The sequence below is a fragment of the Astatotilapia calliptera genome, chromosome 5 (assembly GCF_964374335.1).
Source record: "Astatotilapia calliptera chromosome 5, fAstCal68.1, whole genome shotgun sequence".
In the NCBI taxonomy this organism is placed as follows: Eukaryota; Metazoa; Chordata; class Actinopteri; order Cichliformes; family Cichlidae; genus Astatotilapia; species Astatotilapia calliptera.
In genome coordinates, this window is record NC_137426.1 from 548,710 (window position 1) to 575,377 (window position 26,668).

A 26,668-nucleotide genomic window follows, 5' to 3' on the forward strand; every position below is an offset into this window, starting at 1 on the left:
ACACACACACACACACACACCAGCAGCCCCTCTCGCTCAGTTTTTGCATTTGTGGTGCAATGACACCGGCGTGCAGGAGACGAGCAAAGTGAGAGAAGGGCCCGAGCCGTGATCGCTGCAGGAAAACGTCTGCGCTTCCATCTTTCAGTTGGAGTCTGCGTGTTGTTCCACTTCATCCTCCAATCGAAGGTAGTGATAAATGTTCAGCCACGCTCTCCTTTCTGCACCCAGCACAGTAATCAGAGTAATCAGAGTAAGCATGGTGATGGCAGGAAACAAAGCAGCAGAGGAATCTGCCAGGTAAAATATCAGGAAGTACTTTGTCAGTGACAGTGTTGGAGACGTTTGAGAAGAAGTGATTGGTTCCTGCGTTCTGGTTCTGGATGGTGGGACAGAGCGTGGATGGAGGTGGATCGATCCCTCGCGATGTCCACCAGTGTGTTTCATACCACGTGCTTTCAGCCCGGCGTGTTCAGCTTTACGAGGTATTCGTGTGCTGGGAGCTTTAATTGGGTCACTTCCTGTTGGGGTGTGTCAGGTGTCCTGTTGATTTCACATCATTATTTTTCACTGTTGGCCCAGACTAAGTTGGTCTCTGGTTGTTTCCTTCATTAGTCAAATGAGGCGCTCGTGCCTGATTGGCCGGTTAGACACAGCGTGAAGTTGGCGTGGAGCCAGTTATCATCGCCTGAGTCTTTGGGTGGAAGTGCCACAGCTGTAAAAATCTCTTGCCTTTTTTAACCATTTCCTGTTTCTCTGCAACCTGAAGTCGAGGGAAGTCATGGCAACGACGGCCTGTTGCTGGGGCGACCGCTCGAGGAGCCCGATCAACAAATTGCAGACAAGTCGCTGCTGGAGATCGTGGACGGGATCGTGATGATGTACAACCTGAGTGTCCATCAGCAGCTGGGGAAGGTGAGTGTGTGTGTGTGCGTGTGTGTGTGTGCGTGTGTGTGTGTGTGTGTGTGTGTGTGCGTGTGTGTGTGTGTGTGTGCGCGCACGTCTGTGGTGTCTGCGATGAAGACCAGCGAGCACGTCATGGCCGTGCCTTAAACGAAGTGCTGAAGCAAAGAATGTGTCTAGAATTTTTTCTAATCGAATTATTCGAAACACACGATGAACCGTTGCAGCCCTAACTATATGCTTTAAAGGAAAGTTTGAAGCCTAATCTTGAAAGCAGAGATAGTGTCTGTCTCCTGAATCCAAACTGGAAGCTGGTTCCACAGAAGAGGGGCCTGAAAACTGAAGGCTCTGCCTCCCATTCTACTTTTAAATACTCTAGGAACAACAAGTAAGCCTGCAGTGTGAGAGCGAAGTGCTCTAATAGGGTGATATGGTACTACAAGGTCATTAAGATAAGATGGGGCCTGATTATTTAAGACCTTGTATGTGAGGAGCAGGATTTTGAATTCTGGATTTAACAGGAAGCCAAAACAGGAGAAATCTGCTCTCTCTTTCTAGTCCCTGTCAGGACTCTTGCTGCAGCATTTTGGATCAGCTGAAGGCTTTTCAGGGAGTTTTTTGGACTTCCTGATAATAATGAATTACAGTCGTCCAGCCTGGAAGTAATAAATGCATGAACTAGTTTTTCAGCGTCACTCTGAGACAGGATATTTCTAACTTTAGAGATGTTGCACAAATGGAAGAAAGCAGTCTTACATATTTGTTTAATATGTGCATTGAAGGACATGTCCTGGTCAAACATGACTCCAAGGTTCCTCACAGTGTTACTGGAGGCCAAGGTAATGCCATCCAGAGTAAGAATCTGGTTAGATACCATATTTCTAAGCTTTTCAGGGCCGAGTACAATAACCTCAGTTTGATCTGAATTAAGAAGCAGAAAGTTAGCGGCCATCCAGGTCTTTATGTCTTTAAGACATTCCTGCAGTTTAACTCATTGGTGTGTGTTATCTGGCTTCATGGACAGATAGAGCTGGGTGTCATCGGCATAACAGTGTAAATGTATGCTATGTCTTCTAATGATGCTGCCTAAGGGAAGCATGTATAATGTAAACAGAATTGGGCCTAGCACTGAACCCTGTGGAACTCTGCTGTAAAGGTTAATGCTGCATATTTTATTCCTGTGACTTTCTCTGCAGCTGGTTTTGTCTGCAGGTGGAAAAACTCCCACAGTGAGTTCATCCTTTGGTTTGGTGCTCATCACGCTCCAGTTGGTCACATCACTGTTAACAATCCCTTCTTGTTTTAAACTTCTATATTTAAAACTTGCTGAAGTATCTGTGGGCGGTCCTGACCTTTAGCTGCATCCACCTTTCTCTCGGGTGGGTTGACCCGAAGCAGCTGTGCTCAGAGCGCTGTGATTTGTGTGTCTGGTTTTATTTTTACGTTTTTATTCGAGGTGTCTGAATAACGTGTCTGTGCGCATTAAAGCGAAGCACTCCGAGTCCTCTGGTCAAACACGGGCGCCTCGCTGAGCCTGAAGGTTTTTTCTACTCTGCGATTGGCTCATCCTCCCCACACTAACGCTGTGCGACCTCTGACCCCTGTCTCATTTAAAAGCGCCTCTGAGTCTGTAACGTGTGCGTTTCCATCACGTAGCTGCTGCGTGGTCAGACTCTAATGACGAGTTTTCATGGTCGCTGTGACAATCAGCCAATTAGATCGCTCGTGCCTCCAGTGTTTTTCTCAGCAGCGTGCTAACATGTGTCTCTCCTCTCAGATGGTGGTGGTGTCGGACGACGTCCATGAGTACGCCGTGGCGCTGAAGGATACGGAGGAGAAGATCGCCCGCTGCCCCGCCAGAGTGAGTGCCACCGCCGCCTCAGCTGGACATCAGGGCGAGTTTTAGAAGCAGTGCTTGGTCTGAGTGACCCTCATCACTCAGGTCACTCAGACCAAGGCTCAGATTGGTGAGGTGGGTGGGGTCAGCAGTGGGACCTGATTGGCTGATTGACCGAGTCAGACAGCTTTAGACAGATTATCACTGCAGTGGGAGAGAGGAGCTCAGGAGGTTCATGGATGCTGGGAGACGGAGGCAGATGATTGGCTGTGGCGCCCCCTGTGGGAGAAAGACCTTTGTTGCAGGCTAACAAAAACGACTGCTTAGCTTTGGATTCATGGTTTACAGAGCCTCTGATTTTCCTCGACAGCAGGTGTCCGTGTGTCTGCTCTCTGTCTGACATGAGATCACTTCTGATTGGATCACGTCCAACGACACGAACGATAGAACAAAAGAGCATCTCTCAGTGAAAGGGGGGATGGCTCGGTTAACGCGCCCCTCCACCCCTCACTGGGGCGACGCATTCCCACCAACAGGCCCTCATTTTCTGCCACGCTTCGTGTTTTCATGTCGTTCTCTCTGCAGGATTTCTTTATTGATGTTCGCTGTAGTTAGCCACGATGTGGCTCAAGAGTTGGGCGTTCACCTTGTAATCGGAAGGTTGCCGGTTCGAGCCCCGGCTCGGACAGTCTCGGTCGTTGTGTCCTTGGGCAAGACACTTCACCCGTTGCCTACTGGTGGTGGTCAGAGGGCCCGGTGGCGCCAGTGTCCGGCAGCCTCGCCTCTGTCAGTGCGCCCCAGGGCGGCTGTGGCTACAGTGTAGCTGCCATCACCAGTGTGTGAATGGGTGGATGACTGGATATGTAAAGCGCTTTGGGGTCCTTAGGGACTAGTAAGGCGCTATATAAATACAGGCCATTTACCATTTACCATTTATTAAACTCAAATGTGTTGAAGTGAGACTCATGCTCAGGCTTTATTCAGGTCACAGGCCTCCTCTGGTTTCCCACTGAATCTAGAAACCCTCGTTTAAACGCCGCTGTTGGTCCGTCCTCATTAATAAATCTGACGCACTGCTCTTTGTTTGTCGGAGCTCTTCTCGAGGTAATTGGCCGCGCTGCTGTCAGCCCGTCGTGATGCAGAAGCTCCTCTCATTAGTGCCGCGGAGTAAACTCGCTCTCTGAAGGCAGACGGGAAGAGTCGGAGGAGCGCCCCCATCAGGAGCGATGCATCCTGCGATCGGCGAGGGCCTCAGTCAGGCCGTGTATGTCCTCGTTAACTGCAGGGAACCAGAAACCTGCAGCGTGCACATCATGTCAGATCAGAGGCACACGTACCTGCTCACATCACCTGGGAGCGTCTCCGCTCCTGCGGTCCAGGGAATAACGGAGTAACCGAACGCGGCACGGACGCTCGGCTGCTTAATGATCGCGTGTCTGTTTCAGAGGGCCGACATCCTGGAGGAGCTCCAGAAGAGCCAGAAGGTTTTTGCGGAGAAGCTGAACCACCTGAGCAGGAGGCTGGCCTGGATCAACGCCACCATCTACTCCAAGGTGAGCAGGCCGCTCCGCCCGCTGTGCATCCGCATTAAATGGTGGATTTTGTGTTGTTTCTGAGCTGTGTGCTGCTGCTGTCTCCAGGAGAAGATGCTGGACATCTACTGGCTGCTGTGTGTCTGCATCCGCACCATCGAGCACGCCGACAACACCGGCTCTCTGTTCGCCTTCACATCAGAGTTCTACCTCAACGTCGCCATGAACGCGTACAGCGCCCTGAAGAACTACTTCAGCCCGGCTAACGGCATGGACGAGCTGCCCGGTAAGCACCGCGAACCATCAGCCCACCCAGCCTGCAGGTGATGTTTGACCTGAGGCAGGTCGTTGAACGGGCGGGGCGCGCTTCATCAGGGTTGTTATGGAAGACAGTTGGAAGATTTATTTTTTTGTATTAGTCTTTGCTGTGAAGCCAAGCGAGCGTTCCCTTTTCCACCTCACCTGTTGAAGGTGTCTGCAGGTGCACCTGCGCGAGTCGTGGTCCAGCTGTGCTTCAGTGTTTGATCCTGTTTTAGGTTAACGCCGTTTCTGTGACGTCGGGTTTTTGTTTCCCGTCTCGTGTTTGTGTGTTTAAACGATGCTTGCGCTGAAAGTCTCCCCACAGCATCGCACCTCCACAGCCTGCACCGCTCACACAGGCGGGCTGGTTGTGTTCTCCCCACCTCTGAGCCGACCACGTCGCAGCAGACGTAAGGAGACGTCCAGATTGGTCGGTTTGTTTTTTCTGTTCTTAGCTTCAGGAGTGAGACGGCGTGATCTGCTGCTGTTCTTCTGCGCACCTTGGTTATAACGAGTTGTTATTTTATTGGTTATCGATTAGCTGTTATTTCTTTTGACTTCCTGTCAGCTCGAAGCAGTCTGCCCTTCTCCTCTGACCTCAGCAGGGTGTTTCCTGAACTCTAGAGCAGGCGTGTCAACCGTACGAGATGATTTCATCTGTCAGTCGTTAACGGGCCGCCGGTATGTGGGAGCCGGACCTTCAGCCCTACTGGGAACCCATGCAGACAGGGCGGCGCAGTATTTTGATTTTGATGGGCACACCATGTGGCCATTCACGCGCAATGACACCATCATCTGTGAAAGAAGAGGGCAAAGCTTCTTTAGCAGCAGTAGTAGCAGATGAAATGGGCTTTGTGATGAGATGCTTCATCGATTCATTTGTTAGTACTTGAAGACACTTCCATCCTCGATAAAGCCGACTCGAGGTCACTGAGGTCATACGGTCTCATTTTAGCTGGTTTGACGTTTGCGTTACTTGATGAAGTGGACGGACTTTTACTATTATTTTATTAATATTTGTAGTAATTAGCTCGACCCCGGATGATGCACGTGTATTTACGAGCCACTACGAGTTTTCGTGGACCTCCAATCTGTGGCTTGCAGACCCCTGGGGGTCCGTGAACCCCAGTTTGAGAGCCAATGGTCTAAATGAGCCTCACAGGCCTGAATGTGTGTTTGACGCCGTTTATAATCATTATAACTACAGACTCTGCTGCTCATCACAAACAAGCACAAGCAGACTTTTTACACACACACACACGCACAGACACACACAGACACACAGACACACGCACAGACACACACACACACACTGACACACTGACACACAGACACACACACACACTGACACACAGACACACAGACACACACACACACAGACACACACACACACACACAGACACACACACACACAGACACACACAGACACACACAGACACAGACACACACACACACACACAGACACACACACACACAGACACAGACACACACACACACACACTGACACACAGACACACAGACACACACACACACAGACACACACACACACACACAGACACACACACACACAGACACACACAGACACACACAGACACAGACACACACACACACAGACACACACAGACACAGACACACACAGACACACACAGACACAGACACACACACACACAGACACACACAGACACAGACACACACAGACACAGACACACAGACACACACACACACAGACACACACACACACAGACACACACACACACACACACACAGACACACACAGACACAGACACACACAGACACAGACACACAGACACACACACACACAGACACACACACACACTGACACACACACACACACTGACACACACAGACACACACAGACACAGACAGACACAGACACACACAGACACACACACACACAGACACACACAGACACACACACGCACAGACACACACACAGACGCACACAGACACACACACACAGACACACACTGACACACGCACACCCACAGACACACGCACACACAGACACACGCGCGCACACGCACAGACACACGCACACACACAGACACACACGCACACACACAGACACACGCACACACACAGACACACGCACACACACAGACACACACAGACACACACTGACACACAGACACACGCACAGACACAGACACGCACAGACACACGCACACACACAGACGCACACACACAGACACACGCACACACACAGACGCACAGACACACACACGCACACACACACGCACACACACGCACACACACACGCACACACACGCACACACACGCACACACACGCACACAGACACACGCACACAGACACACACACACACACACAGACACACGCACACACACACACGCACAGACACACACACGCACACACACACGCACACACACGCACACACACGCACACAGACACACGCACACACACACGCACAGACACACGCACAGACACACGCACACGCACAGACACACGCACACGCACACACACACGCACACGCACACGCACAGACACACGCACACACACGCACAGACACACGCACAGACACACGCACACACACGCACACGCACAGACACACACAGACGCACACACACACGCACAGACACACGCACACACACGCACACACACGCACACACACAGACACACACACAGACACACGCACAGACACACGCACACACACGCACACACACAGAAACACGCACACACACACAGAAACACGCACACACACGCACAGAAACACGCACACACACGCACAGACACACGCACACACACGCACAGACACACGCACACCCACAGACACACACACTTTATTATTTTATCTTTCTCCCTCAGGCTACGAGGAAACTCTGACTCAGCTCGCTGCCATCCTCGCGAAGCACTTTGCAGATCCACGCATCGTTGGGACAGGTAACACACACACACACACACACACATAACATTTTTCTGTCTCGGGGAGATTTTCAATAAAGATGTGACAGATTAAAGGAAAACCCTGACCTTGGCACCACTTCATAAAAATGGGTCACGCCTCACAGTTTTCATCCAATCATAGCGAGCCAGAACAGGTCCACCTTTGATTCTAGTTGAGTAAAGAGCAGCTGGAATCGGCAGCCTCCTCTTCTGAGATCACTTTTATTCATGTGTCCGACTCTCTGCGGTCCTGCTGCCCTCGCAGTGCAGAGCGGGACACTAAGCTTCATTTCTAATTAAAGACACGCCTCCACTGGCCTGGAGGGCGCTCTCCTTCTTGACCTCTTCAGTTCTTACTAAGACTGTTTAGAATAAAACCTTATTTCTATAAAGTGAGGCCAGTTGTAACAAGCTTAGCTTCACTGCATGTTGCTGGTGTCTCCACCCACAGGGTGGTGTGGGTCTGTGCAGCACTCTCAGGTGGAGCACACACCTGACCCTTTAGGACGGCTTTTCCTTTAATCTGTCCCCGGTCTGCGTGTCCTTCTCTGTACTCGTGTTTAGGGCTGGGCCATATTATACCGTTCACGGTAATACCGGTATAATGTTAGGCAACGATAGGAAAATGAAATATCGCGATAGAATGGGAGTAAAACGCGCATGCGCAGTGCCTTTGTTTTCATACGCACATGGCCGATTGTTGAGTGAAACAGATGAACCAGAATTGGTTTGTAAAAATGGTGAAACTTCAGTGATGTGGAACTGGTTTGGTGTTTGTCCGTCAGATACACAACAAAGCACATTTTTTTGCAGAACATGCAAGCGGCCGTTGTTATTGTCATATTTGCCGGACTAAGATGCTCTTAAATCTGGGAGTAATCTGGGTCCTAAACCCCCCTCTTCAGGTCAAACAACACTGCAGCATCACTGAGAGTTAAAAACTGTCTAAATTCTTTCATCTTTAATAAAACGATCAGCATTGCTGCTTTACCAGGTGTAACTATGAAGTTTAACTTCCAGGCATCCATGAAAACAAAAGTTATTACATTTAACGGAGTTAGAAGTTAGCAGGAAGCTAGCGGAAGTTAGCTCGCTAGTTTCGCTAGTTACCTAAGCATGATATAGCATGTTCTGACTGAGAGATTTCTGAAAAAATTCAAACGTACAGCTCTGCTATCACTTCCAACATAAATGAAGACAGGAAACTAAACAGCAGTGATGTTTGTAGGGTTACTGAAGTTGGGCTAGCTGGTATATAATGATGTGCTACGTGATCGCTAGCGACACAGCTACGTTAGCATAACATAAACAGTGAAGCTGGAGGATGAACACTAACACTTTTCCACTTATAAAAGTTAACGTGAAGGTTCTTCATGGTTAGAGACAAATGCAATCGCATGGCAGGATGCTGTAAACGGACCAAACTTCAGTCAGGAGAACAACTGAGATAATCCATCCACAATACGAGGTTAGTCATTAATATACTGCAACAACATGGGAACAGAGCAGCTGCCAGAGAATTCAACATTAATGAATCAATGGTACAGAAGTGGAGGAAGCAAGAAGAATGAGTTTAATAAAGTTTGATTTATCTGACTGCTTTGTTTCGCTTAATGTGCCTTATAATCCCGTGCACCTTATGGTCCGAAAAATGCGTACTGCACACTGCAGTTTAATGTTGCAAAGCACCTCTTTTTAACTTCAGTGGATATTATACATGGTTATGCTCAGGATATGTCAGCCCATTTCTACTGGAAATGCCTTTGGGTTAAACTTTCAGCAAGGAATTTGCATTTGCACTGTTACATTTTTATAAAGCTTTAATGTACATAAAAACCAGCTTCTTGTTTAAGTGAAAATAAATGGAAGGTTGTCTTTTTGCGCGAGTAATGTTGTGGAGTTGTATTTTGTCTCGCATCAATTATATCGTCAGTTATATCGTTATCGCAAATTTTCAAATATATATCGTGATAAATATTTTTGGCCATATCGCCCTGCTCTACCCGTGTTTGTCTTTTAGTGCAGATCAGCTCCAGTCAGAGGAAGCTAGCCCCTCTGTGCAGCAGCGCCCCCTGCTGGGTGGTCAACACTTACTCCACCCACCCACTCCTGGACCTCCACCTCCTCCAGCTGTTCTGTGGGTTCTGTAATCTCCAGCTGTGTGTGCTGGGCCTCCTGGTCAGATGCTGAACCTCCTCCACTGCCTCCCTTCCATATAGAGGAGCAGCGGCTCTCCTCTGAGCCCCTCACTATCTCTTGTCTATGAATGACCACCTTACAGGGGTGGAGATGTTTGCATGTTGGCCAGAACTGTAGGAGGGTGTCGTGTGAGCAGGTCACATGGGTCCCACCCACAGTCAAAGGTTCCTGATCCTCTTGGTGTAATCCAGAGAGCTGATCTGGATCCAGGCTGAGGACGGAACATTTAGCCTCAGTTTGTGACCCGTCGCCTGGAAACGGCTGATGGGGTGGCGTCGACACCGCCTGCCCGGGGATGTGTGAATGTGATAACTTGAACGAGGTGACGTAGCAGCTTCACATTCATACCGAACGTGCATCTACGAGGAGACGGAGGGCGAGCACTGGAGCCCACCATAACTAATGAACCGAATCCCCCGAGGACCGCGGGACGCCTCGCAGCAGAAATGATGAGCTCAGCAGTTCCATCCATCATCTGAGATAAAACGCCGTGCGGGGAAATCCGGCCTCGAGCGGTCTGGTCCAAACGGCGAGGCGGGACCTGTTAATTATGAAGTCCTGCTGGAGGACAGCGGAGGAGACTGAGTGGATGTAATGGCTTAGACGCGCCTCACTGCCATTTTTAATGAGGAGACTGAAGATGAGGAGGAGGAAGGGTAGAGGATGGGAAAGTGAGAGCCTGCTGATAACAGTGTGTCATTAGAAAGGTGTAACTGATCGTGTGTGTGAGACCGACCTGGAAGCAAACAGCAGGGGGCGCTGCTGCACACGCGCAGTAAAGCTGTTTTCCTGCTGCAATGTTTATTTTTCCAGCTGTCTTTGAATCTCTGATCTGCTCTCTCTCCACAGATATCAAAGACTCTCTGATGCAGGCGCTGGCCAGCTACGTCTGTTACCCACAATCCCTCAGGGCTGTGGAGAGGATCCCGGAGGAGCAGTGAGTCTGGTTTGATTGTTTTCCAGAAAAACCTTCAGGGTGACTGAGCTGCTGCTCTTCAGTGATCAGTAAACACTTACTCACCCATCCCCCCTGGACAGGTGGCCAGTCCATCGCGGGTGACGCACACTCGCCACTCACTCTCTCACCTGCAGTCAGTTAAGCTAACGAGCGCGTGCTTGGCGTGTGGGAGGAAACCTGCGACCTTGGGGAGACGCTTCCTGCTGTGAGCCGATGGCGCTAACCGCTGCTCCACCGAGAGGGGCGGCCGTGAGCTCATGTCCTGCAGCGGTCCAATCCCGTGGCTCCAGTTGTCTTTGAACCGACCAATCAGCATGCCACATTAAATACCAGCGGCTCCCCTCCTGTGTGAATTCGGACGCAGCGCTCGAGTCTTTGCGATGAGACGCATTTAAAATAGAAAGTCTAAATCTGCTAATGGTGGATTCTTATTGGCTGGCAGCATTTAAGGCTGTTAGAGGGTTTAATAAAGCCACGCTGTGCCCTCTGTAACATGCTGGAGTTTGTGGGGTGGTGTAGTTGGATCCATGCACTACACCCACTCTGAGAGCTGTTTTCATCTGACCTCTGACCCTGAAACCTGCCGGCAGGGTTCAAACATCAGGGCGGGACCAGCAGCGGGGCGTCGGCAGAGACGGCGGGCAGTCTGATGTGAATAACAGCTGCGCTCACAAACGGAGCTCCTGAAGGGATTGATGTCATGTGGTGTCAGCTCGCCACAGCTGATGGATCAACGTGTGTCCGGCGTGCAGCTCGTGATGAGCGGCCTAGTTTGTCTCCTTACACTAAACGACACACGGCATCGTTTCTGAGCATCAGTCAGGATTAAACGTCCCTCAGCTCTGTCTGCTCACAGGGAAGTTACACGATGCGTGCCGCCGCTTCCTCCCTCGGTCCACGCCCTCGGGCTGTGTGTTAGTCCTCTCCACGTGTAGCACGCTCGCACTCTGACAGCTGGGTGAGAAGTGGGTGCATTGTTTTTATTGTTTGTGCCTTTTTAGCTGCTGTAATCGAGCCTGATGTGCGAGCCGAGCCAGAGCTCTGCTCACTCAACGTCTGCGGTGACGTTAGCAGCATCAGAGCAGCTGTTCAGCTGTCATGGAAACAGCTGCTCCCACTGAAATGATGTTTATGTGTCGGAGCTGACAGGAAGTGACGTGTTGATGCTCACCTGTCTGATTCCAGGCGAGTGGCCATGATGAAGAACCTGCTGGCTCCGTACGAGCAGAGACCCTGGGCCCAGACCAACTGGATCCTGGTCAGACTGTGGAGGGTGAGACACACACACACACACACACACACACACACACACACACACACACACACACACACACACACACACACACACACACACTCCTAACAGGCCAATATCCAAACTGCCTTTTATATAGAAGGTTTTAGAAAACGTAGTAGTAGAACAACTTAACTGCATTTTTATCCAGGAAACAGTTATGGACACTTTCCAGTCTGGTTTTTGTAAATTGCATCCCACTGAAACGGCCTCCCTTACAGTATCCACTGATGTCTTGATGGCAGCAGACTCTGGAGAGGACGCAGTGCTGGTCCTGCTGGATCTCGGCTCTGCTTTTGATGCTGTAGATCACAGCATCCTGATAAACAGACTCGAGAACTTGTTTGGGATTACTGCTGTTGTTTTAAAATGTCATATTTGTGTGAGAGATCTTTTACTGTTCATGAATCGTGGAGCCTCAGGGACCTGTCCTGGGTCCAGTTCTAGTTCTGCTTTATATATTCCCCCCGAGCCAAATTATTAAGCGCTATAAAAATATCTCCTATCATCTCTATGCTGATGACATCCAACTGTACTGTTCCTTCAGGATTTCTGACTTTTATAAATTGTCTAATTGAAGTCATTGGTTGACAGAAATCAACCAGCGGTTAAATGACAATTCCCTCCAACTAAACTCTGATAAGACAGAAACTCAGCGTATCAGCTTCTTAGACCCTCCTGTAAAATCGAGCCTCAGAAACCTCGGTGCCATGTCTGACAGCTCGCTGTCGCTCGAGCAGCCGGTCCGAAACTGTTTTTATCATTTACTGAATGTTTCTAAACTCAGACTAATGGAGTCAAAGCCTGAACTTGAGGTGATTATTCGTGCTTTTACTTCCTCTCGGTTAGACTACTGTAACCTTTTACTTGTTTTAACAAATCAGCCTTAAATCGTCTTCAGACGGCGCAGAAGGCTGCAGCGCGACTGTTAACAGGCTCCAAGAGGAGGTCTCGTGTTACTCCAGTTTTAGCTTCCCTTCACTGGTTGCCTGTAAGTTTTAGGTTTGATTTTAAAATTTTAGCTGTAACCTTTAGAGCAGGTCTGATAAATATTGGAGACCATGTAGGGCCCTGCATGGTCTCCAATATTTATCAGACCTGCTGACACGGCACTCATCTTCTCGAGCTTTACGGTCATTAGATCAGAGGCGCTGGTGGCAGCGCCCCACGGCTGTGGAGTCTCTCCCACGGTCTCTACGCTGCACGGACTCATTGTTTTAAAAAACAGCTGCAGACATTTTTATTTAGAAAAGCATTTTATTAATTTCCTCTTATGTTGTTTTATATTTCCATTTCTTGTGTGTTAAAGCACTTTGTGGTTTTTATCTGTGAAAAGCGCTATAAATCAATTTTACTTGCTCAGCTGTTATGAGCAGGTGCTGCGATCCTGCCGTCAGCTCTGGGCCACGGTGAAGTCTGTTCATGCAGCACATTTAAAAGAAGCAGAGCTTCACAGGAAGCCGACAACAGAACAGTATCTTTACAGGATGACGAGGTTGAGCTCGAGGCCAGAGAGTCGGAGTGAGACTGGAGCAAAAGTAGAAGCAGCTCCTGTATGAAGGGCAACAGCTGAAAGAACTGAAGGTGTTTACTGAGGATCAGCAGACCGCAGTGTTCAGACTAATGCACCAACACATTCAGTCTCTATAGGAATCCTCCACGAAATGAAGCTCGCAAAGGGTTAACATGTTCACGCTGTCTTGCCTCAGGTGAAAGTGGAGCAGCGGCTGTCACCAATCACAGCCAAGCTTTGAACAGACTGACGGATGCACCGCCCTGAGTGGTCGAGAGAGGCCGGTCAGCACAAGCAGACATGGCGTCTTTCTTTAAGATGAAAATCAGCGTTTAACCAGTTCTTTAGGTCATCACGGCCGTTTAACAAAGATACAGTGACGTGTTCGGGCTTTTGCTCAGTATTTGTTGTCTAACACAAACATTTATTGATCGTTTATTGTTAATTAATCAGTGAAATCAGCACTGATGAAGTGTTAGTGCTGCAAGAAGTAAAGCAGCGTCTGGAAGATGATCAGCACTGATGCTTCAGCGATCATCTTCCAGACGCTCCAGTGTTTTTGCAGTTTGACTGAGAGAAGCTGTCTCCCTGCAGCTCTGCTGACCTTCATCCCTCTCTCTTCCTCAGGGTTGTGGTTTTGGCTACAGATACACTCGCCTCCCTCATCTGCTGAAAACCAAACCCGAGGATGCCAACCTGCCCAGTCTGCAGAGTAGGTGCTCTTTGCTGTTCTGTCTGTGCATGCCTGTCATCAGCTCCCGTCTCCTCCTCTTGGTTTGCAGCACGCTCCCGGTTCAGGTGCTCGCTCTTTCATGAATTTCCATAAATAAATTGAGGCGGCGGCCTCGTCTGCAGTTTATTTTTGCCGCAGCTCGCTGTGATTTACGGCTTTAATCATCAGCGTTTGTGGAGGTGAACGTCAGAAATGAATCACCAAAGTTGTGTGTGATGTTTGTGCCGAGATGAAGACTGATGTTTTATTTTAGGAAGCGGCTCTGCAGCGCTTCAGTGTTTGTGCTGAAAAACACAGACGGCCTCGACTCGCCGTTGACATCATGCAGAAACATCTGCTCTCAGAGTGAAGCGCTGCTCGGTCCTCGCACGCCGAGCTGTGGATCGTCACGTGGAGGCACTTTAGCAGCCCGTTCACGCCCTCTGATCCCGGCCTGCGGTGCTTTATGGGAGCGTCTGCATCCAAAAACACCTGCCCTGCACCCCCTCACTGACTCTTTTAAAGAGCTCAGGGTGGAAAAATAAAAGCCAAATGCAATAAAACTGCTCGACACACTCAAATAACAACAGTGCAAAAAGGAAAGTAGCTCACTAAATTCTTTTAAAGGGGAAATTCATTCATTACTTTAGGTCAGTTATACACCAGCCTCTCTCCTGGACGTCTCCATACCTGCACAGGTGTTTTATCTGCACCGTCCAATCTTCGTCCTCTTCGTAGCTTCCCTCAGTTCCTCCTCCTCTTCACTGACTGTCTTGGATCTGTCTGCCTCACTCGGAGTGCTCCTTCCAGCTTCTCAGCGCACTCCCAAAGGACAGAATAGAGATTCAGTAGAGACAGAATAAACACAGAATAGAGACGGAGTGATAGAGCCACTGCCTCTTCTACGTCCAGCATGCCGACTACACTATGCTACGCCTCCCATCAGGTTTGGGCGCTCGTGTTTCCCAGTTTGTTATTCCTGCTGATGATCTGCTGGGTCAGCGTACAGAGCGCAGGCACAGAGCTCGAACCCCTCTCCTCGTCTCTAAAACTGAGGGATGGATGAGGGTGGTACACTGAGAGTGCAAACACCAGAGGTTAAAGATGAGTAATCGGTCAGACTCAGGGCGTGGCATGGGTCGGAGGGCGTGGCTGAAGTCAGAGGGCGTGGTAGTGACTGTGTCGTGAATATGAACTGGGACAGAAGCTCTGTCCGTGGTGCTGAATCCTGTTTGTGTCCCACCCGAGTCTTACTCCTGCACGGACGCTGACTTCTCTGTGCTTCTCCTTTGCATGCCTTTCAGGAGATCTGTCCATTGCTAGTTTCCAGAGTAAGTTGATCATTTCACCTCTCCCAGTGTTGTCCTCGCTGTCTCTGTCTCCTGCTCCCTTCCTTCTGCTCTCCTGAGCCTCCTGAGCCTGACTCAGCCAGAAGTGCACGTTGTACTTAATCTATAAACGACCCTCTGGTGGAACTCGGTCGATACTCAGCGTTTCAGGTTGGAGGCACAGCTGCCCCCGTTGAGGGTTTTTTTCCTCTCCAGCTGATCTGAATCTTTGTCATTTTTTGCTTTAGATCAGGGGTGTCAAACATAAGGCCCAGGGGCCAGAATTGGCCCAGCAAAGACTCCAGTCTGTGGACAATTCTTGAAAGTTATTTCAGAGTCTGTTTCTTTTCTTGGTGATAAAGACCCACCGTTCAGGTGATTTAGTAATATAATAATAACAGTTATGGTAATATGTGTCGTTTTGGCTGCTGTTACAACCAAACTTCCCCTTGTGGGACAATTAAAGGATTATTCTATTCTATTCTATGTACTATAAGGTTTAAATAAAAAAAATAAAAAATTCCATTTTTTTCACTGTTGACTTTAAAATAGATTACTGCCAAAAATGAGCAGAAAGGTTGTTTGGTAATCACAGGACAGTCGAGAGTTTGACTCGTTTCTTATCATCTGACAGGCAACAGGCATTCAAAGTGAGGCGTGCTCGCACGTCACAGGTTACACGTGTCGTTGAACGTCTTCACGCTGACGCGGCGCTCGCTGGTCTGGCCTGAGACCAAAGTGAGCTGTTTGTTTCCCGCAGCAGAAGAAGAGTTCGACATCCTGCTCTGGATACTTGGAGTCTGTCTCGCGTGATGTCCACATCGAGCTTTTTCCTTCGTTCTTCATTATGACTCATTACAGAAACTCTGTTGGATTGTTGTCTTACTGTGAGCTCATCTTTGGACGTCGTTCGGTGGACAAACGGACAAGTATAAAAGGCGGAGGCGGTCTGGGTGGTGCTCATAATGCAGCTGCTGTGCGCTCGTGGCGGCTGCCTCGGTTTAAAGCTCGAGGCCTAATAGCTTCGTTTCATTGTTAATTGGATTCATATTTGTGCTCCGTGTAAACGGCTGCGGCACTTTTTATTTTTTAGTTTCCTTCAGTCATAAGAAATCAAATCTGTAGCTGTGCTGATGGAGCCCAGAAAAACTCAGTAATCCCAGTAATAAATAGGACCGGGTATCGTCACTGGTTTCTAGAATCGATTCGATTTGAATCTGGGAAACTTTGCTTCAGACAGTCACAAATATTATAATTCAGATCACTACATATTTTTTCTTTTTAATAATAATAATAATAATAATAGCATAACAACATTGATAATTACAGAATTTTTTTAAAACAAACAAAAACAAAACAAAGAACTCAAAAAAAAAAAAAAAAAAGTGAGGAAACCAGAAAACCCATCATGTGAACCCCTCCCACCATCCCCCCACCCCTTTACCCCTGTATGGCTCTCAGCCTCATCACATTCGTGTATCCAGACAGCCCATATTTACACCTCTCTATAGAAACTCTCATGCACAGGAATCAACACCCCCACGATAAAACTGCAGCATTCAGGGAGTCGAATCAGCAGGGCCCAACCGGGGATCAGCTCAAGGCAGACCCAGGCAGTACCACCGTCTTTGGACCTAACAGACCATCGAGATGGCGCAGATCCCCTCAGATCCCCCTTTGTGTTTATGTCTTCGTGCAGAATCGTGTTCCTGCTCTCATTTACTGTTTTGGTGGTTGTTTAAATTTTGTGAGGTTTAACCTGAGATTCTGGCGTTTTGGGCAAAATAAATTTATATTTCAAAAATCGATTCAGGATTTTAATGAATCGATATCACGTTATTCAAGCCAATCGATAAATTAATTATCAAAACCCGCCCCAGTAATAAACCCCAACTGGGACGCATCTCACAGCATCGTACTTGAGACTCAGCGGGTGTTTTTTGTTATATTGTTCAGAGGGCAGAGAGGATTGGATTTAATGACTCCACGGAGCTGCCGTCAGCTCCCGGAGGAGGCCGAAGCGCCAGAGAGCCGTCCTTCATCTATTTGCTGCCTCCTCCTCCTCTCCTCAGTGTTCCCTGCTCTCTTTGCCGTGTCCTTCCTCCTCCGTCCCTCCTCTGTGTGTCTGTGACCGTTTTCCCTCGGTGTCCCGTTTCCTTTCACTCATGTTTGCTTTGGTTTTGAAGAATATGACAGACATGTAGAATAGAATAGAGTAGAATAGAATAGGCCTTTATTGTCATTGTACATGCACATAGAGGAAACGGCGAGTGTCTGTAACGCTGTCCACACGGCGTCCTACACCTGCTGCCGGGGCGGGCCGGGCAGCGTCCGGTCCTCTGCTTTCTCTCTGCTCACCTGTCCTCTGTCATCTGATTGGTTCAGAGCCGTGCCCGTCGTTGCTGCTGCAGAGACACATGGCGGAGCTGCTCAGCATGGATAAAGACATGGCCGCCTCTTTCCTCAACAGCGTCCTGAACCAACTCAACTGGGCCTTCTCAGAGTTCATCGGCATGATCCAGGAGGTAAGAACAACCAGAGTCCCAGCAGGTGCGGGGGAGGACGCGCAGGACGCGGCGTTGAATAGAAGGTCCAGAAACACCAACTCTCATTATTTAAACATCAACAGAAACGACGAGTGCTTAAAAACCCTGAAATTCTCTCATTAGTATTCATGTACAGCATGTTTAATAATGTCTTTAATATTTATACTCAGTACCTCCGACTCACTTTATTAATTACTGATACTGAAGTAAAGTTTGATTGGAGCTCTTCATAAACGCAGATCATTCGTTTCAGTCTGCTTCAGATTTCCCACATTCCCACAGCATCGTCCGCATGCTCAGAGGACCTGGAGGACTCTGAGCGCGGGGACGAGGCCGACAACCTTCAATCAGCGCTCTGATAAATCCGTGCACGGCTCAGCAGCTCGGCGTCCACACGTGCAGGTTGCTGCTCCGCCACGCGTTGACCACGATGGAGAAACATCCTCTGAACCTGAAAGCTCCTCTAAAACTGGTCTAAGGTCAGATCCATCCAAACGTGGCCCCCGCGTCCTCGGGCGACGAGCAGGACCTGTTCTCACAGACTTCTTTATAAAACCAGTGCAGTCGCCCCCTGCTGGATGTTACACAGAGCGCAGGTTTAGGAAGCGGTTCCTAGTTTCCGTGCTGACACGACATCACCTGACAGGTGTGCCCACTGTGACCTCGCAGGTACACTCGCAGCTGAGGCCGGGCCGACCTCACTTCCTGCTCGTCGTGCTTTGCTGTGAACTGAAGGTTGAGGATGTGTTCGCAGCGTGTTTGACCTCTGAGTGAAACACGAGAGCGAGCCCAGCCTGAGGAGTGTCAGCTTTAGCTCTGAGCTTTGTTTCCCTTTAATAAGATTATTCGGGCTTTTCTGGAAATCCTGCAGCGAATCATCCACTCAGCGCTGTAATTGATCGTATTCCTGCGGGGCGCCGGGGTATTTTCAGCCAGGCCAGCGCTCGCAGCGTTTCAGAGATTAGGCTCATGTTTCCGTTCCTCGCTGTCCACCTCCTCGTCTGCTGCTTCGGTTCAAACTGGCGAACGCGAAGCTCGACGCGGCTCCTCGATTTCACGCCTGCAGAGGTTCAGGCAGAAAGCCGGCACCTTCAAAGCTGCCTCAGTGCGTGCACAGCGACGCCTGTGAGCCCACGCCCCCTCTGGATCTGCATGAAGTCATAGAGGGACAGCTCCATCCACATGCTGCTCAAACATTCTGTTAGTTGGGGCAGCCAATCAGAAAGGAGGAGGTTACTTAACGGGGCGGGGCAGAAACAGCTGCGACAGGTGCTTTTTTTGATTGGTTGTGTCTTCACAGATCCAGCAGGCCGCGGAGCGTCCAGAGAGGAACTTTGTGGACACTCGTCAGCTGAAGGTAATCTGAGTCACTCAGCCGGGTTCGCTCAGGTAACGCGGCTCAGGTGTGACAGGTGTGGTCACCGCCCACAGGTTAACCTGCAGCTTCTGATTAGCGCTGTCACCTGCAGGTGTGTGCGACCTGCTTCGACCTGTCCGTCAGCCTGCTGCGGGTGCTCGAGATGACCGTCACTCTGGTGCCTGAGATCTTCCTGGACTGGTCCCGCCCCTCCGCGGAGCTGCTGCTCAGACGGCTCGCTCAGGTGAGGCGCTGCCGGGTTTAGTTTCACTGCGACACAGTCGGAGCTCGTTATTGGCCGGTTTCAGACCAGGTAATGTGATTTTGATCTTTTCTTGCACAGTCGATGATAAAACTGTTTTTATTGGGTTCAAACAAAAACGTGTGATGTCACAGACGGTCTGTGCGGCGACTTCAGCGAATCGTGAATTAAAACAACTACAGCCTTCGGTCTGTTAGTCAGACTGAATTAATTGGCTGCTTATCATCAGAGCAGCACGAGAACAGCCAGCAGAGAGATAAATGTGAGCGGCGTCGGCCTGCAGAGCGCTGTCATGTGATCACAGCTGCTGCTCCTTATTGGAGCTCCAGAACAGGAAGCAGACACGAATATTAAAAAAGCTTCAGTTCAGCTCCAGCCCCGCCCACAACGCCAGGAGAAGTTTCCTCAGGAGGAGATGGAGATGATGTCACCTGCCCCCCCCGCCCCGGTCACATGACCCAAAAACCAGCCAGCTTAGAATATTTAACGATGAGTCGGCAGCCAATCAGCCGACAGCAGAATTAACCATGGACTCAGGTTTATGTGAACTCAAACGCCGCCACGCACTGATAAACCCGCCCACATCAGCACACATTTCTGAGTGGCTACTGAGAGGAGTGACCGTGATGTCATATTTCCTGTGACATCACAGTGGGCGGAGCCTCACTCATGTTTTTGTTCACGTGCAGCTGCTGAACCAGGTGCTGAACCGAGTGACAGCAGAGAAGAACCTGTTTGACCGAGTCGTCAACCTCAGACTGCCAGGTACACACACAGACACACACACACACACACACACACACACACACACACACACACACACACACACAGACATAGACACACACACACACAGACATAGACACACACAGACATAGAGACACACACACACACACACACACACACACACACACAGACATAGACACACACACACACACACACAGACATAGACACACACACAGACATAGACACACACACAGACAGACATAGACACACACACAGACAGACATAGACACACACAGACAGACACACACAGACAGACACACACAGACAGACATAGACAGACACAGACAGACAGACACAGACAGACACACACACACAGAGACACACAGACACACACAGACACAGACAGACACACACAGACACAGACAGACACACACACACAGAGACACACACAGACAGACATAGACAGACACAGACAGACAGACACAGACACAGACAGACACACACACACAGACATAGACACACACACACAGACATAGACACACACACACAGACATAGACACACACACAGACACAGACACACACAGACACAGACAGACACACACACACAGACATAGACACACACACACATAGACATACACACACACAGACACATAGACAGACACACACACACACACACACACACACACACACACACACACAGACATAGACACACACACACATAGACATACACACACACACAGACATAGACACACACACACATAGACATACACACACACAGACACACAGACATAGACAGACACACACACAGACATAGACACACACACACAGACATAGACACACACACACACAGACACACACAGACACACACACAGACACAGACACACACACACAGACACACACAGACACACACACAGACACACACAGACACAGACACACACACACAGACACACAGACACACACACACAGACACACAGACACAGACACACAGACACACAGACACAGACACACACAGACACAGACACACACACACACAGACAGACACACACAGACACACACACACAGACACACACACACAGACAGACAGACACACACAGACAGACAGACACACACACACAGACACACACAGACACACACACAGACACACACAGACACACACACAGACACACACACACAGACACAGACACACAGACACACACACACAGACACACACACAGACACAGACACACAGACACACAGACACAGACACACACAGACACAGACACAGACACACACACACACAGACACACACACACACACACACACACACAGACACACACACAGACAGACACACACTCTGAAGTCAAATGTACAGGTTCTCCACTTCCTGGTTTTCGTCCTCTGCTTCCTGTTTGAAGCTTTCTTCCTCTCCATTGTTGGCTAACACCAGCAATCCGGTTGTTCAGTGATGACGTGATGAATCCTACTTCCGGGTCTAAAGTAGTCTGTGTTTAATATGGCTTTTGTGTTGTTAACATGTTTAATGTTTTGTATTTTCTTCTATTTGATCTCAAAAAGCTCCTAAAACAGTCAGTGATCACTGTTGACCTCCCTCGGCTTTTATTACCGCTAATCATTTATTTAAGCTCAGTTTTTAAAACCTTAGGATGTAACTACAGCCCAGCCCATGCAGCAGTATATGAATGACTAACCTCGTATTGTGGATGGATTATCTCAGTTGTTCTCTGGCTGAAGTTTGGTCCTTTTACAGCATCCTGCCATGCGATTACATTTGTTCCTGACCACCGAGAACACTCACGTTAACTTTTATCGAGTGGGAAAAAAGTTAGCTTGTTTATATTATGCTAACATAGCTGTGTCGCTAGCGGTCACGTAGCACATCATTATATACCAGCTAGCCCAACTTCAGTAACCCTACAAACGTCACTGCTGTTTAGTTTTCTGTCTTCATTTATGCTGGAAGTGATAACAGAGCTGTACGTTTGAATTTGTTTCCAAAACCCCGCAGTCAGGACATGCTATATTGTATTTAGATAGAAGCTAGCGAGCTAACTCCCTGCTAACTTCTAACTCCGTTAAATGTCATAAATTCCGTTTTCATGGATGCCTGGATGTTAAACTCAATTGTTACACCTGGTAGAGCAGAACGCTGATCATTTTATTAAAGATGAAAGACTTTAGACAGTTTTCAACTCTCAGTAATGCCATAGTGATCGTTTGATATATGGACCTGCAGCGGAGTTTAGACCCAGACACGGCTAGTGATGTCAGACTGAACAACCGGATAGGGCTTTGGAGCGTGATGTCACGGGGGGTGGGCGTGGAAAGGATTTTGGCCCGATCCGCCATTTTGGGGGTCTAGCGCAAGTGAAAAGGGAGCGAAATCACACACAACAGCCATGGTTCGTATTTGCTGTGTGGTCGGCTGCAATGTTCGATCACACGACCGGCAAGAGAATAAGGTTGAAAATGGTTTATCTTTTCATTCTTTCCCAACCTGGAAGCAACACGAGCAGCTCGTGTATCGATGTTACCAAACGAAGGCGTCTAGCCTGGAGAGCAGCTGTGAGGCGAGCTCCAGTTCTCTTCCATCTCCAAATATCTGTTGGTGCTCCAGACATTTTCATTCCGGTAAGTTCTAAATATGTTCATATCTTTATAGCCTATTAGTTTTATTTTCGATGCGCTCTGAGGTCATAGCAAATTAGAACAAACATCCTACTGAGTGATTTTGCAGAACTACCTTCTATCTATAGAGATGCTAATTATTTGGCATTATTGCAGCAAACCAGCCCATGAAATGGATGAAACATCGTGACTGGGTTCCAGCGCTACACAAGGGACCTGCTTCAAACATACCACCATGCCAATCAGATTACTTCTTCCATGTGAGGGTGAAGAGGGGACCCTCCTGGATAAGATGGTGAAGGTTTGCTGCGTTTTGGTGAACAGTGATAATAAAACCAGGGAAGAATGAAACCTGCTCCTGTTAAATGTTCTTAAGTCTTGTGCTGTTAAAATTGCTGTATTTTTTCAAAAGATACAGTAAATAATGTTAGTAGTGGGTGATGTCATGTAAACACTCATGATTTTGTGTAAACATTTTGTCATTTGTAAACTATAAATGACATCATCATTGCAACTGATGTGATGTTCTATAAAGTGGTTTTAATAAAAAAAAAAAAAAAGAGGCAAAAATTAGTTTGTTTCTTTATTCAACTTTTGAACAGCGGGACTCAGTCAGTATATATTCAGTAAATGCAAATTATTTACACGGCAGTGCACTACAGGCATAAATCTAGACCCCTAGATAAAACATTATGGGTCATTCCCACAACCCACAGCTTTACTGTGTTCCAGCAAAGTATCCAATAGCAGTGACAACTCCTCCACAGTAGCAGGTGGGATTTTTCTGTTTTGAGGACGGCTCCTTTTACCTGTCACTACAGATGGTCTGTTTAGGTTTTGATCAAGAGCCTTTTTTTGGGCAGCTGAAGAGGAGAAGTCTATCTTATGGCCAACCTCTGGCTGTATCTTGGTCACATTACCCAGCAAAACCCAGTATGCAGGTTCATCTGTAACAGTCCTTGTGCCACGGATCAACACTGTTGCTTCTACATTAAACAGAAGAGCAGCGACATGGCTGCAGGTCTCTGCGACTCCGGCCATACAGGTGCAGTGGGCGGCTTCAACCTTCCCTGTGATGCTCACAGTGACCCATGGCTGCAATGCTGGTTCATTCAGTCTTTGAGAGTGCAGTAACACACACAGACAAAGTTCATTTAAAGACAAGAACTATGAGCCAAAGCCGACACAAATGTGTTTTATCTACTTTATCATAAATGTAACAAAGTGTTTAGAAAGTTAGCACATACATGTAATTTTTCATTTCTTTATGTGTCCATCTATAGAACGCTGCAGGTTATAGTGTAAACCTGCCTGTTCTCTGTCAGAAACCTGCCTGCAGAAAATGAACCTAAAGGATGTAATGCAAGGATGTCACATCAATGCACTGAACTCGCTATGTTATCCACCCAACAGCCTCCACATGTTCTCACTGTAATTTCCCCTCATGAATGAATTTATGCTGCACTAATCTGAATGTTTGCAAGGAAATCAAACGCATTTCACTCGCAGTACTCGAGCTGACTTACCTTTGCTTGAATGACGACTTGTACGCGCTGACTCCACAGATAAGGTCCGAAAATATGTCAGGCTACGTCAGTAGCGGTTGGTCTTCAGGGTTTCTACTCCACGGCCGTGTTTCATACGGGTCCACATTTCCAATGCACGCTATTTTCTGCAAGTACCGCCGCTTCGCCTCTGAATGAAATCGGTCTCTATACAGTTCATTCTCTTTTGAGCTGCTTTTAAGCATCTTTCTTGTAGTCGTCGTTCCAACACAGTGTGTTTGGTTTGATTCGTAGACCCCGAAAATGGCGCTGCGCTCCCATAATGCATTGCGGCGTGACGTCAACTCCAAAGCCCTATCTTATAAAGCCTGATGCTAGCCTGAGTGTAGTCGGTCATCAGAGGGGGTCAAACATGCCCAAAATGACCATAAAGAATTATTTTATGCTGAAGTTTCCACTGATCTTTAAAAATGTCAAACGTTGCCACCAACAAGGAAGAAAATAAACCGTTTTGAAAGTCCATCCATGCATGATTGCGTCTACATCCTGCTTCCTGACAGAAATAGGTTTTTACCTTCAGCAGAAGCGTCAGCGTCCATCAGCAGGAGGACAATAACCACGTGTGGTTTCCTGCCTATTTAATTGGTTCTTCCAGCTGTTGGCTCGCTGTGAGTTCGTGTGATTCATTGATGGCGCTCAGCGGGAGGCCCTCGCGCTCCTCCTGATGGAAACGTCGCTGTGCCATAACAGGAGCGGCGTGCTGTAACCTCACCTTTTCAAAAATAAACGTTTAACTCTGCTTTAGCCCAGCTGATTATTTCACTCCTGTTATCATCACTGCTGTGAGCTGATTGGACCTCAGCAACATCCTCACTCGCTCCGCCCACACAGCCACCGTGTTTATAGGGAGGTCATCGCCTCCTTTAACTGTGTGTGTGTGTGTGTGTTGTGGGGGTGGGACGCAGGGTACACCTGCACAGGTCACCCGTCTGTCGCAGCGCTGATGATTTATAGTTGGAGCCGACTGGAAGCAGCCTTCTTATTACCACCTGATAATGATAATGACACCTTTCCAGGTTATTTCTGGGATAATTTAATTGCAGGTGTGCGCGCGCCTCGCCGAGGCCTCCAATCAGGTGTGTGGGCCGGCTCTGATGGCAGGATCCAAGTAATACTGATCAGCAGCCCGTCTCTGCTTTAGACGCTCTGAAATATGATGACAGTGACCTGATCCATCAAACACCTGCAGGCCTGATCACACCTGCGTGCTGCTTTCATGCACGCAGGTGTGATCCAGAGCTCCGCCTGAACTCCGTCCGACCAGGACGTGCGAGGAGCACGAGGTTTAAAGGTTTAAAGAGTGTGAATGACAGACGGCAACAACTAAAAACATGGAGCGTGTTAGTGAGAACACGTGATGTCACGCTCTGTGAAAGGAGGGAGCTCAACGCATCACAGGCCAGGATCACTGATATTAGGGTTATGGGAATAACAATGAGAGACACGCCCCCTCAGCGTCCATCATCCGGTCGGATTCGCAGTCGTGCCACTCTGATGAACTCTGTTCCTCCTGCAGGGCTGGAGAGTGTGGACCACTACCCCATCCTGGTGGCTGTTACCGGCATCTTGGTTCGGATCCTGGTGGACGGAGACCGGCAGGGGTAAGACCTCCTCTCTGGTTCTGGCTCTGCTGGTTAGGGTCAGCCGGGGGCTCGGGCCACGGCTGCTTCTGCGTGTGTGTGCACCACTGACTTGTCAAATTAAGAGCCCTGTATGTGAGTAACTGCTTGGTGTTGGATCCTGTGTGTGAAACACTGTGTTCTAATGTGAGCTTGATAGCAGTCACATGATGCTCAGGCCTCCTGACCTCTGACCTCTGAGCTGCTGACTAATCCATACGTGGCTCGGGGTCACAGTCAGTGATCGATAATAGTGATCGGTAAATGTCCCCAATCATCTCCTGACTGACTGCTGATGTCATCAGAGAAACCAGGCGGCGCTGGTGATGCAGGTGTGACGTCCACGTGGTTTTCATCATATTACTTCAGTAAGCAGAGCTCCTCCCACTGAAGCTAAAGCTCAGGTTTAACTCATGAAGGCTCAGGTGTGTCGGTCTCCTCAGGTGTTTGAGCAGGTAAACTGCTTCTCCGAGCT

The 26,668-nt window shown here is 48.7% G+C and overlaps 1 protein-coding gene across 6 annotated transcripts in view; it reads left to right on the top strand.

Moving 5' to 3' along the window:
- Positions 1-26,668, top strand: part of rnf123 (ring finger protein 123) — a 113,668-nt gene that overhangs the window by 17,726 nt on the left and 69,274 nt on the right. For 3 of the 6 annotated variants that reach the window (XR_013908942.1, XM_080301107.1, XM_080301105.1), the window contains exons 23-36: positions 770-915; positions 2,681-2,764; positions 4,186-4,293; positions 4,381-4,558; positions 7,418-7,492; positions 10,544-10,631; positions 11,838-11,925; positions 14,084-14,168; positions 15,473-15,499; positions 17,882-18,021; positions 19,343-19,399; positions 19,512-19,643; positions 20,351-20,426; positions 26,091-26,175. Coding sequence is in view for 3 of the 6 variants with exons in the window: in XM_080301107.1 (XP_080157233.1) it covers positions 770-915; positions 2,681-2,764; positions 4,186-4,293; positions 4,381-4,558; positions 7,418-7,492; positions 10,544-10,631; positions 11,838-11,925; positions 14,084-14,168; positions 15,473-15,499; positions 17,882-18,021; positions 19,343-19,399; positions 19,512-19,643; positions 20,351-20,426; positions 26,091-26,175 (1,369 nt within the window). In the remaining 3 variants the exon portion in view is untranslated. Of the gene's footprint in view, positions 1-769; positions 916-2,680; positions 2,765-4,185; positions 4,294-4,380; positions 4,559-7,417; positions 7,493-10,543; positions 10,632-11,837; positions 11,926-14,083; positions 14,169-15,472; positions 15,500-17,881; positions 18,022-19,342; positions 19,400-19,511; positions 19,644-20,350; positions 20,427-22,885; positions 23,013-23,165; positions 24,101-26,090; positions 26,176-26,668 lie in introns of those variants that run through there. The other 3 variants (XR_013908943.1, XR_013908944.1, XM_080301106.1) reach the window with 3 other exon arrangements.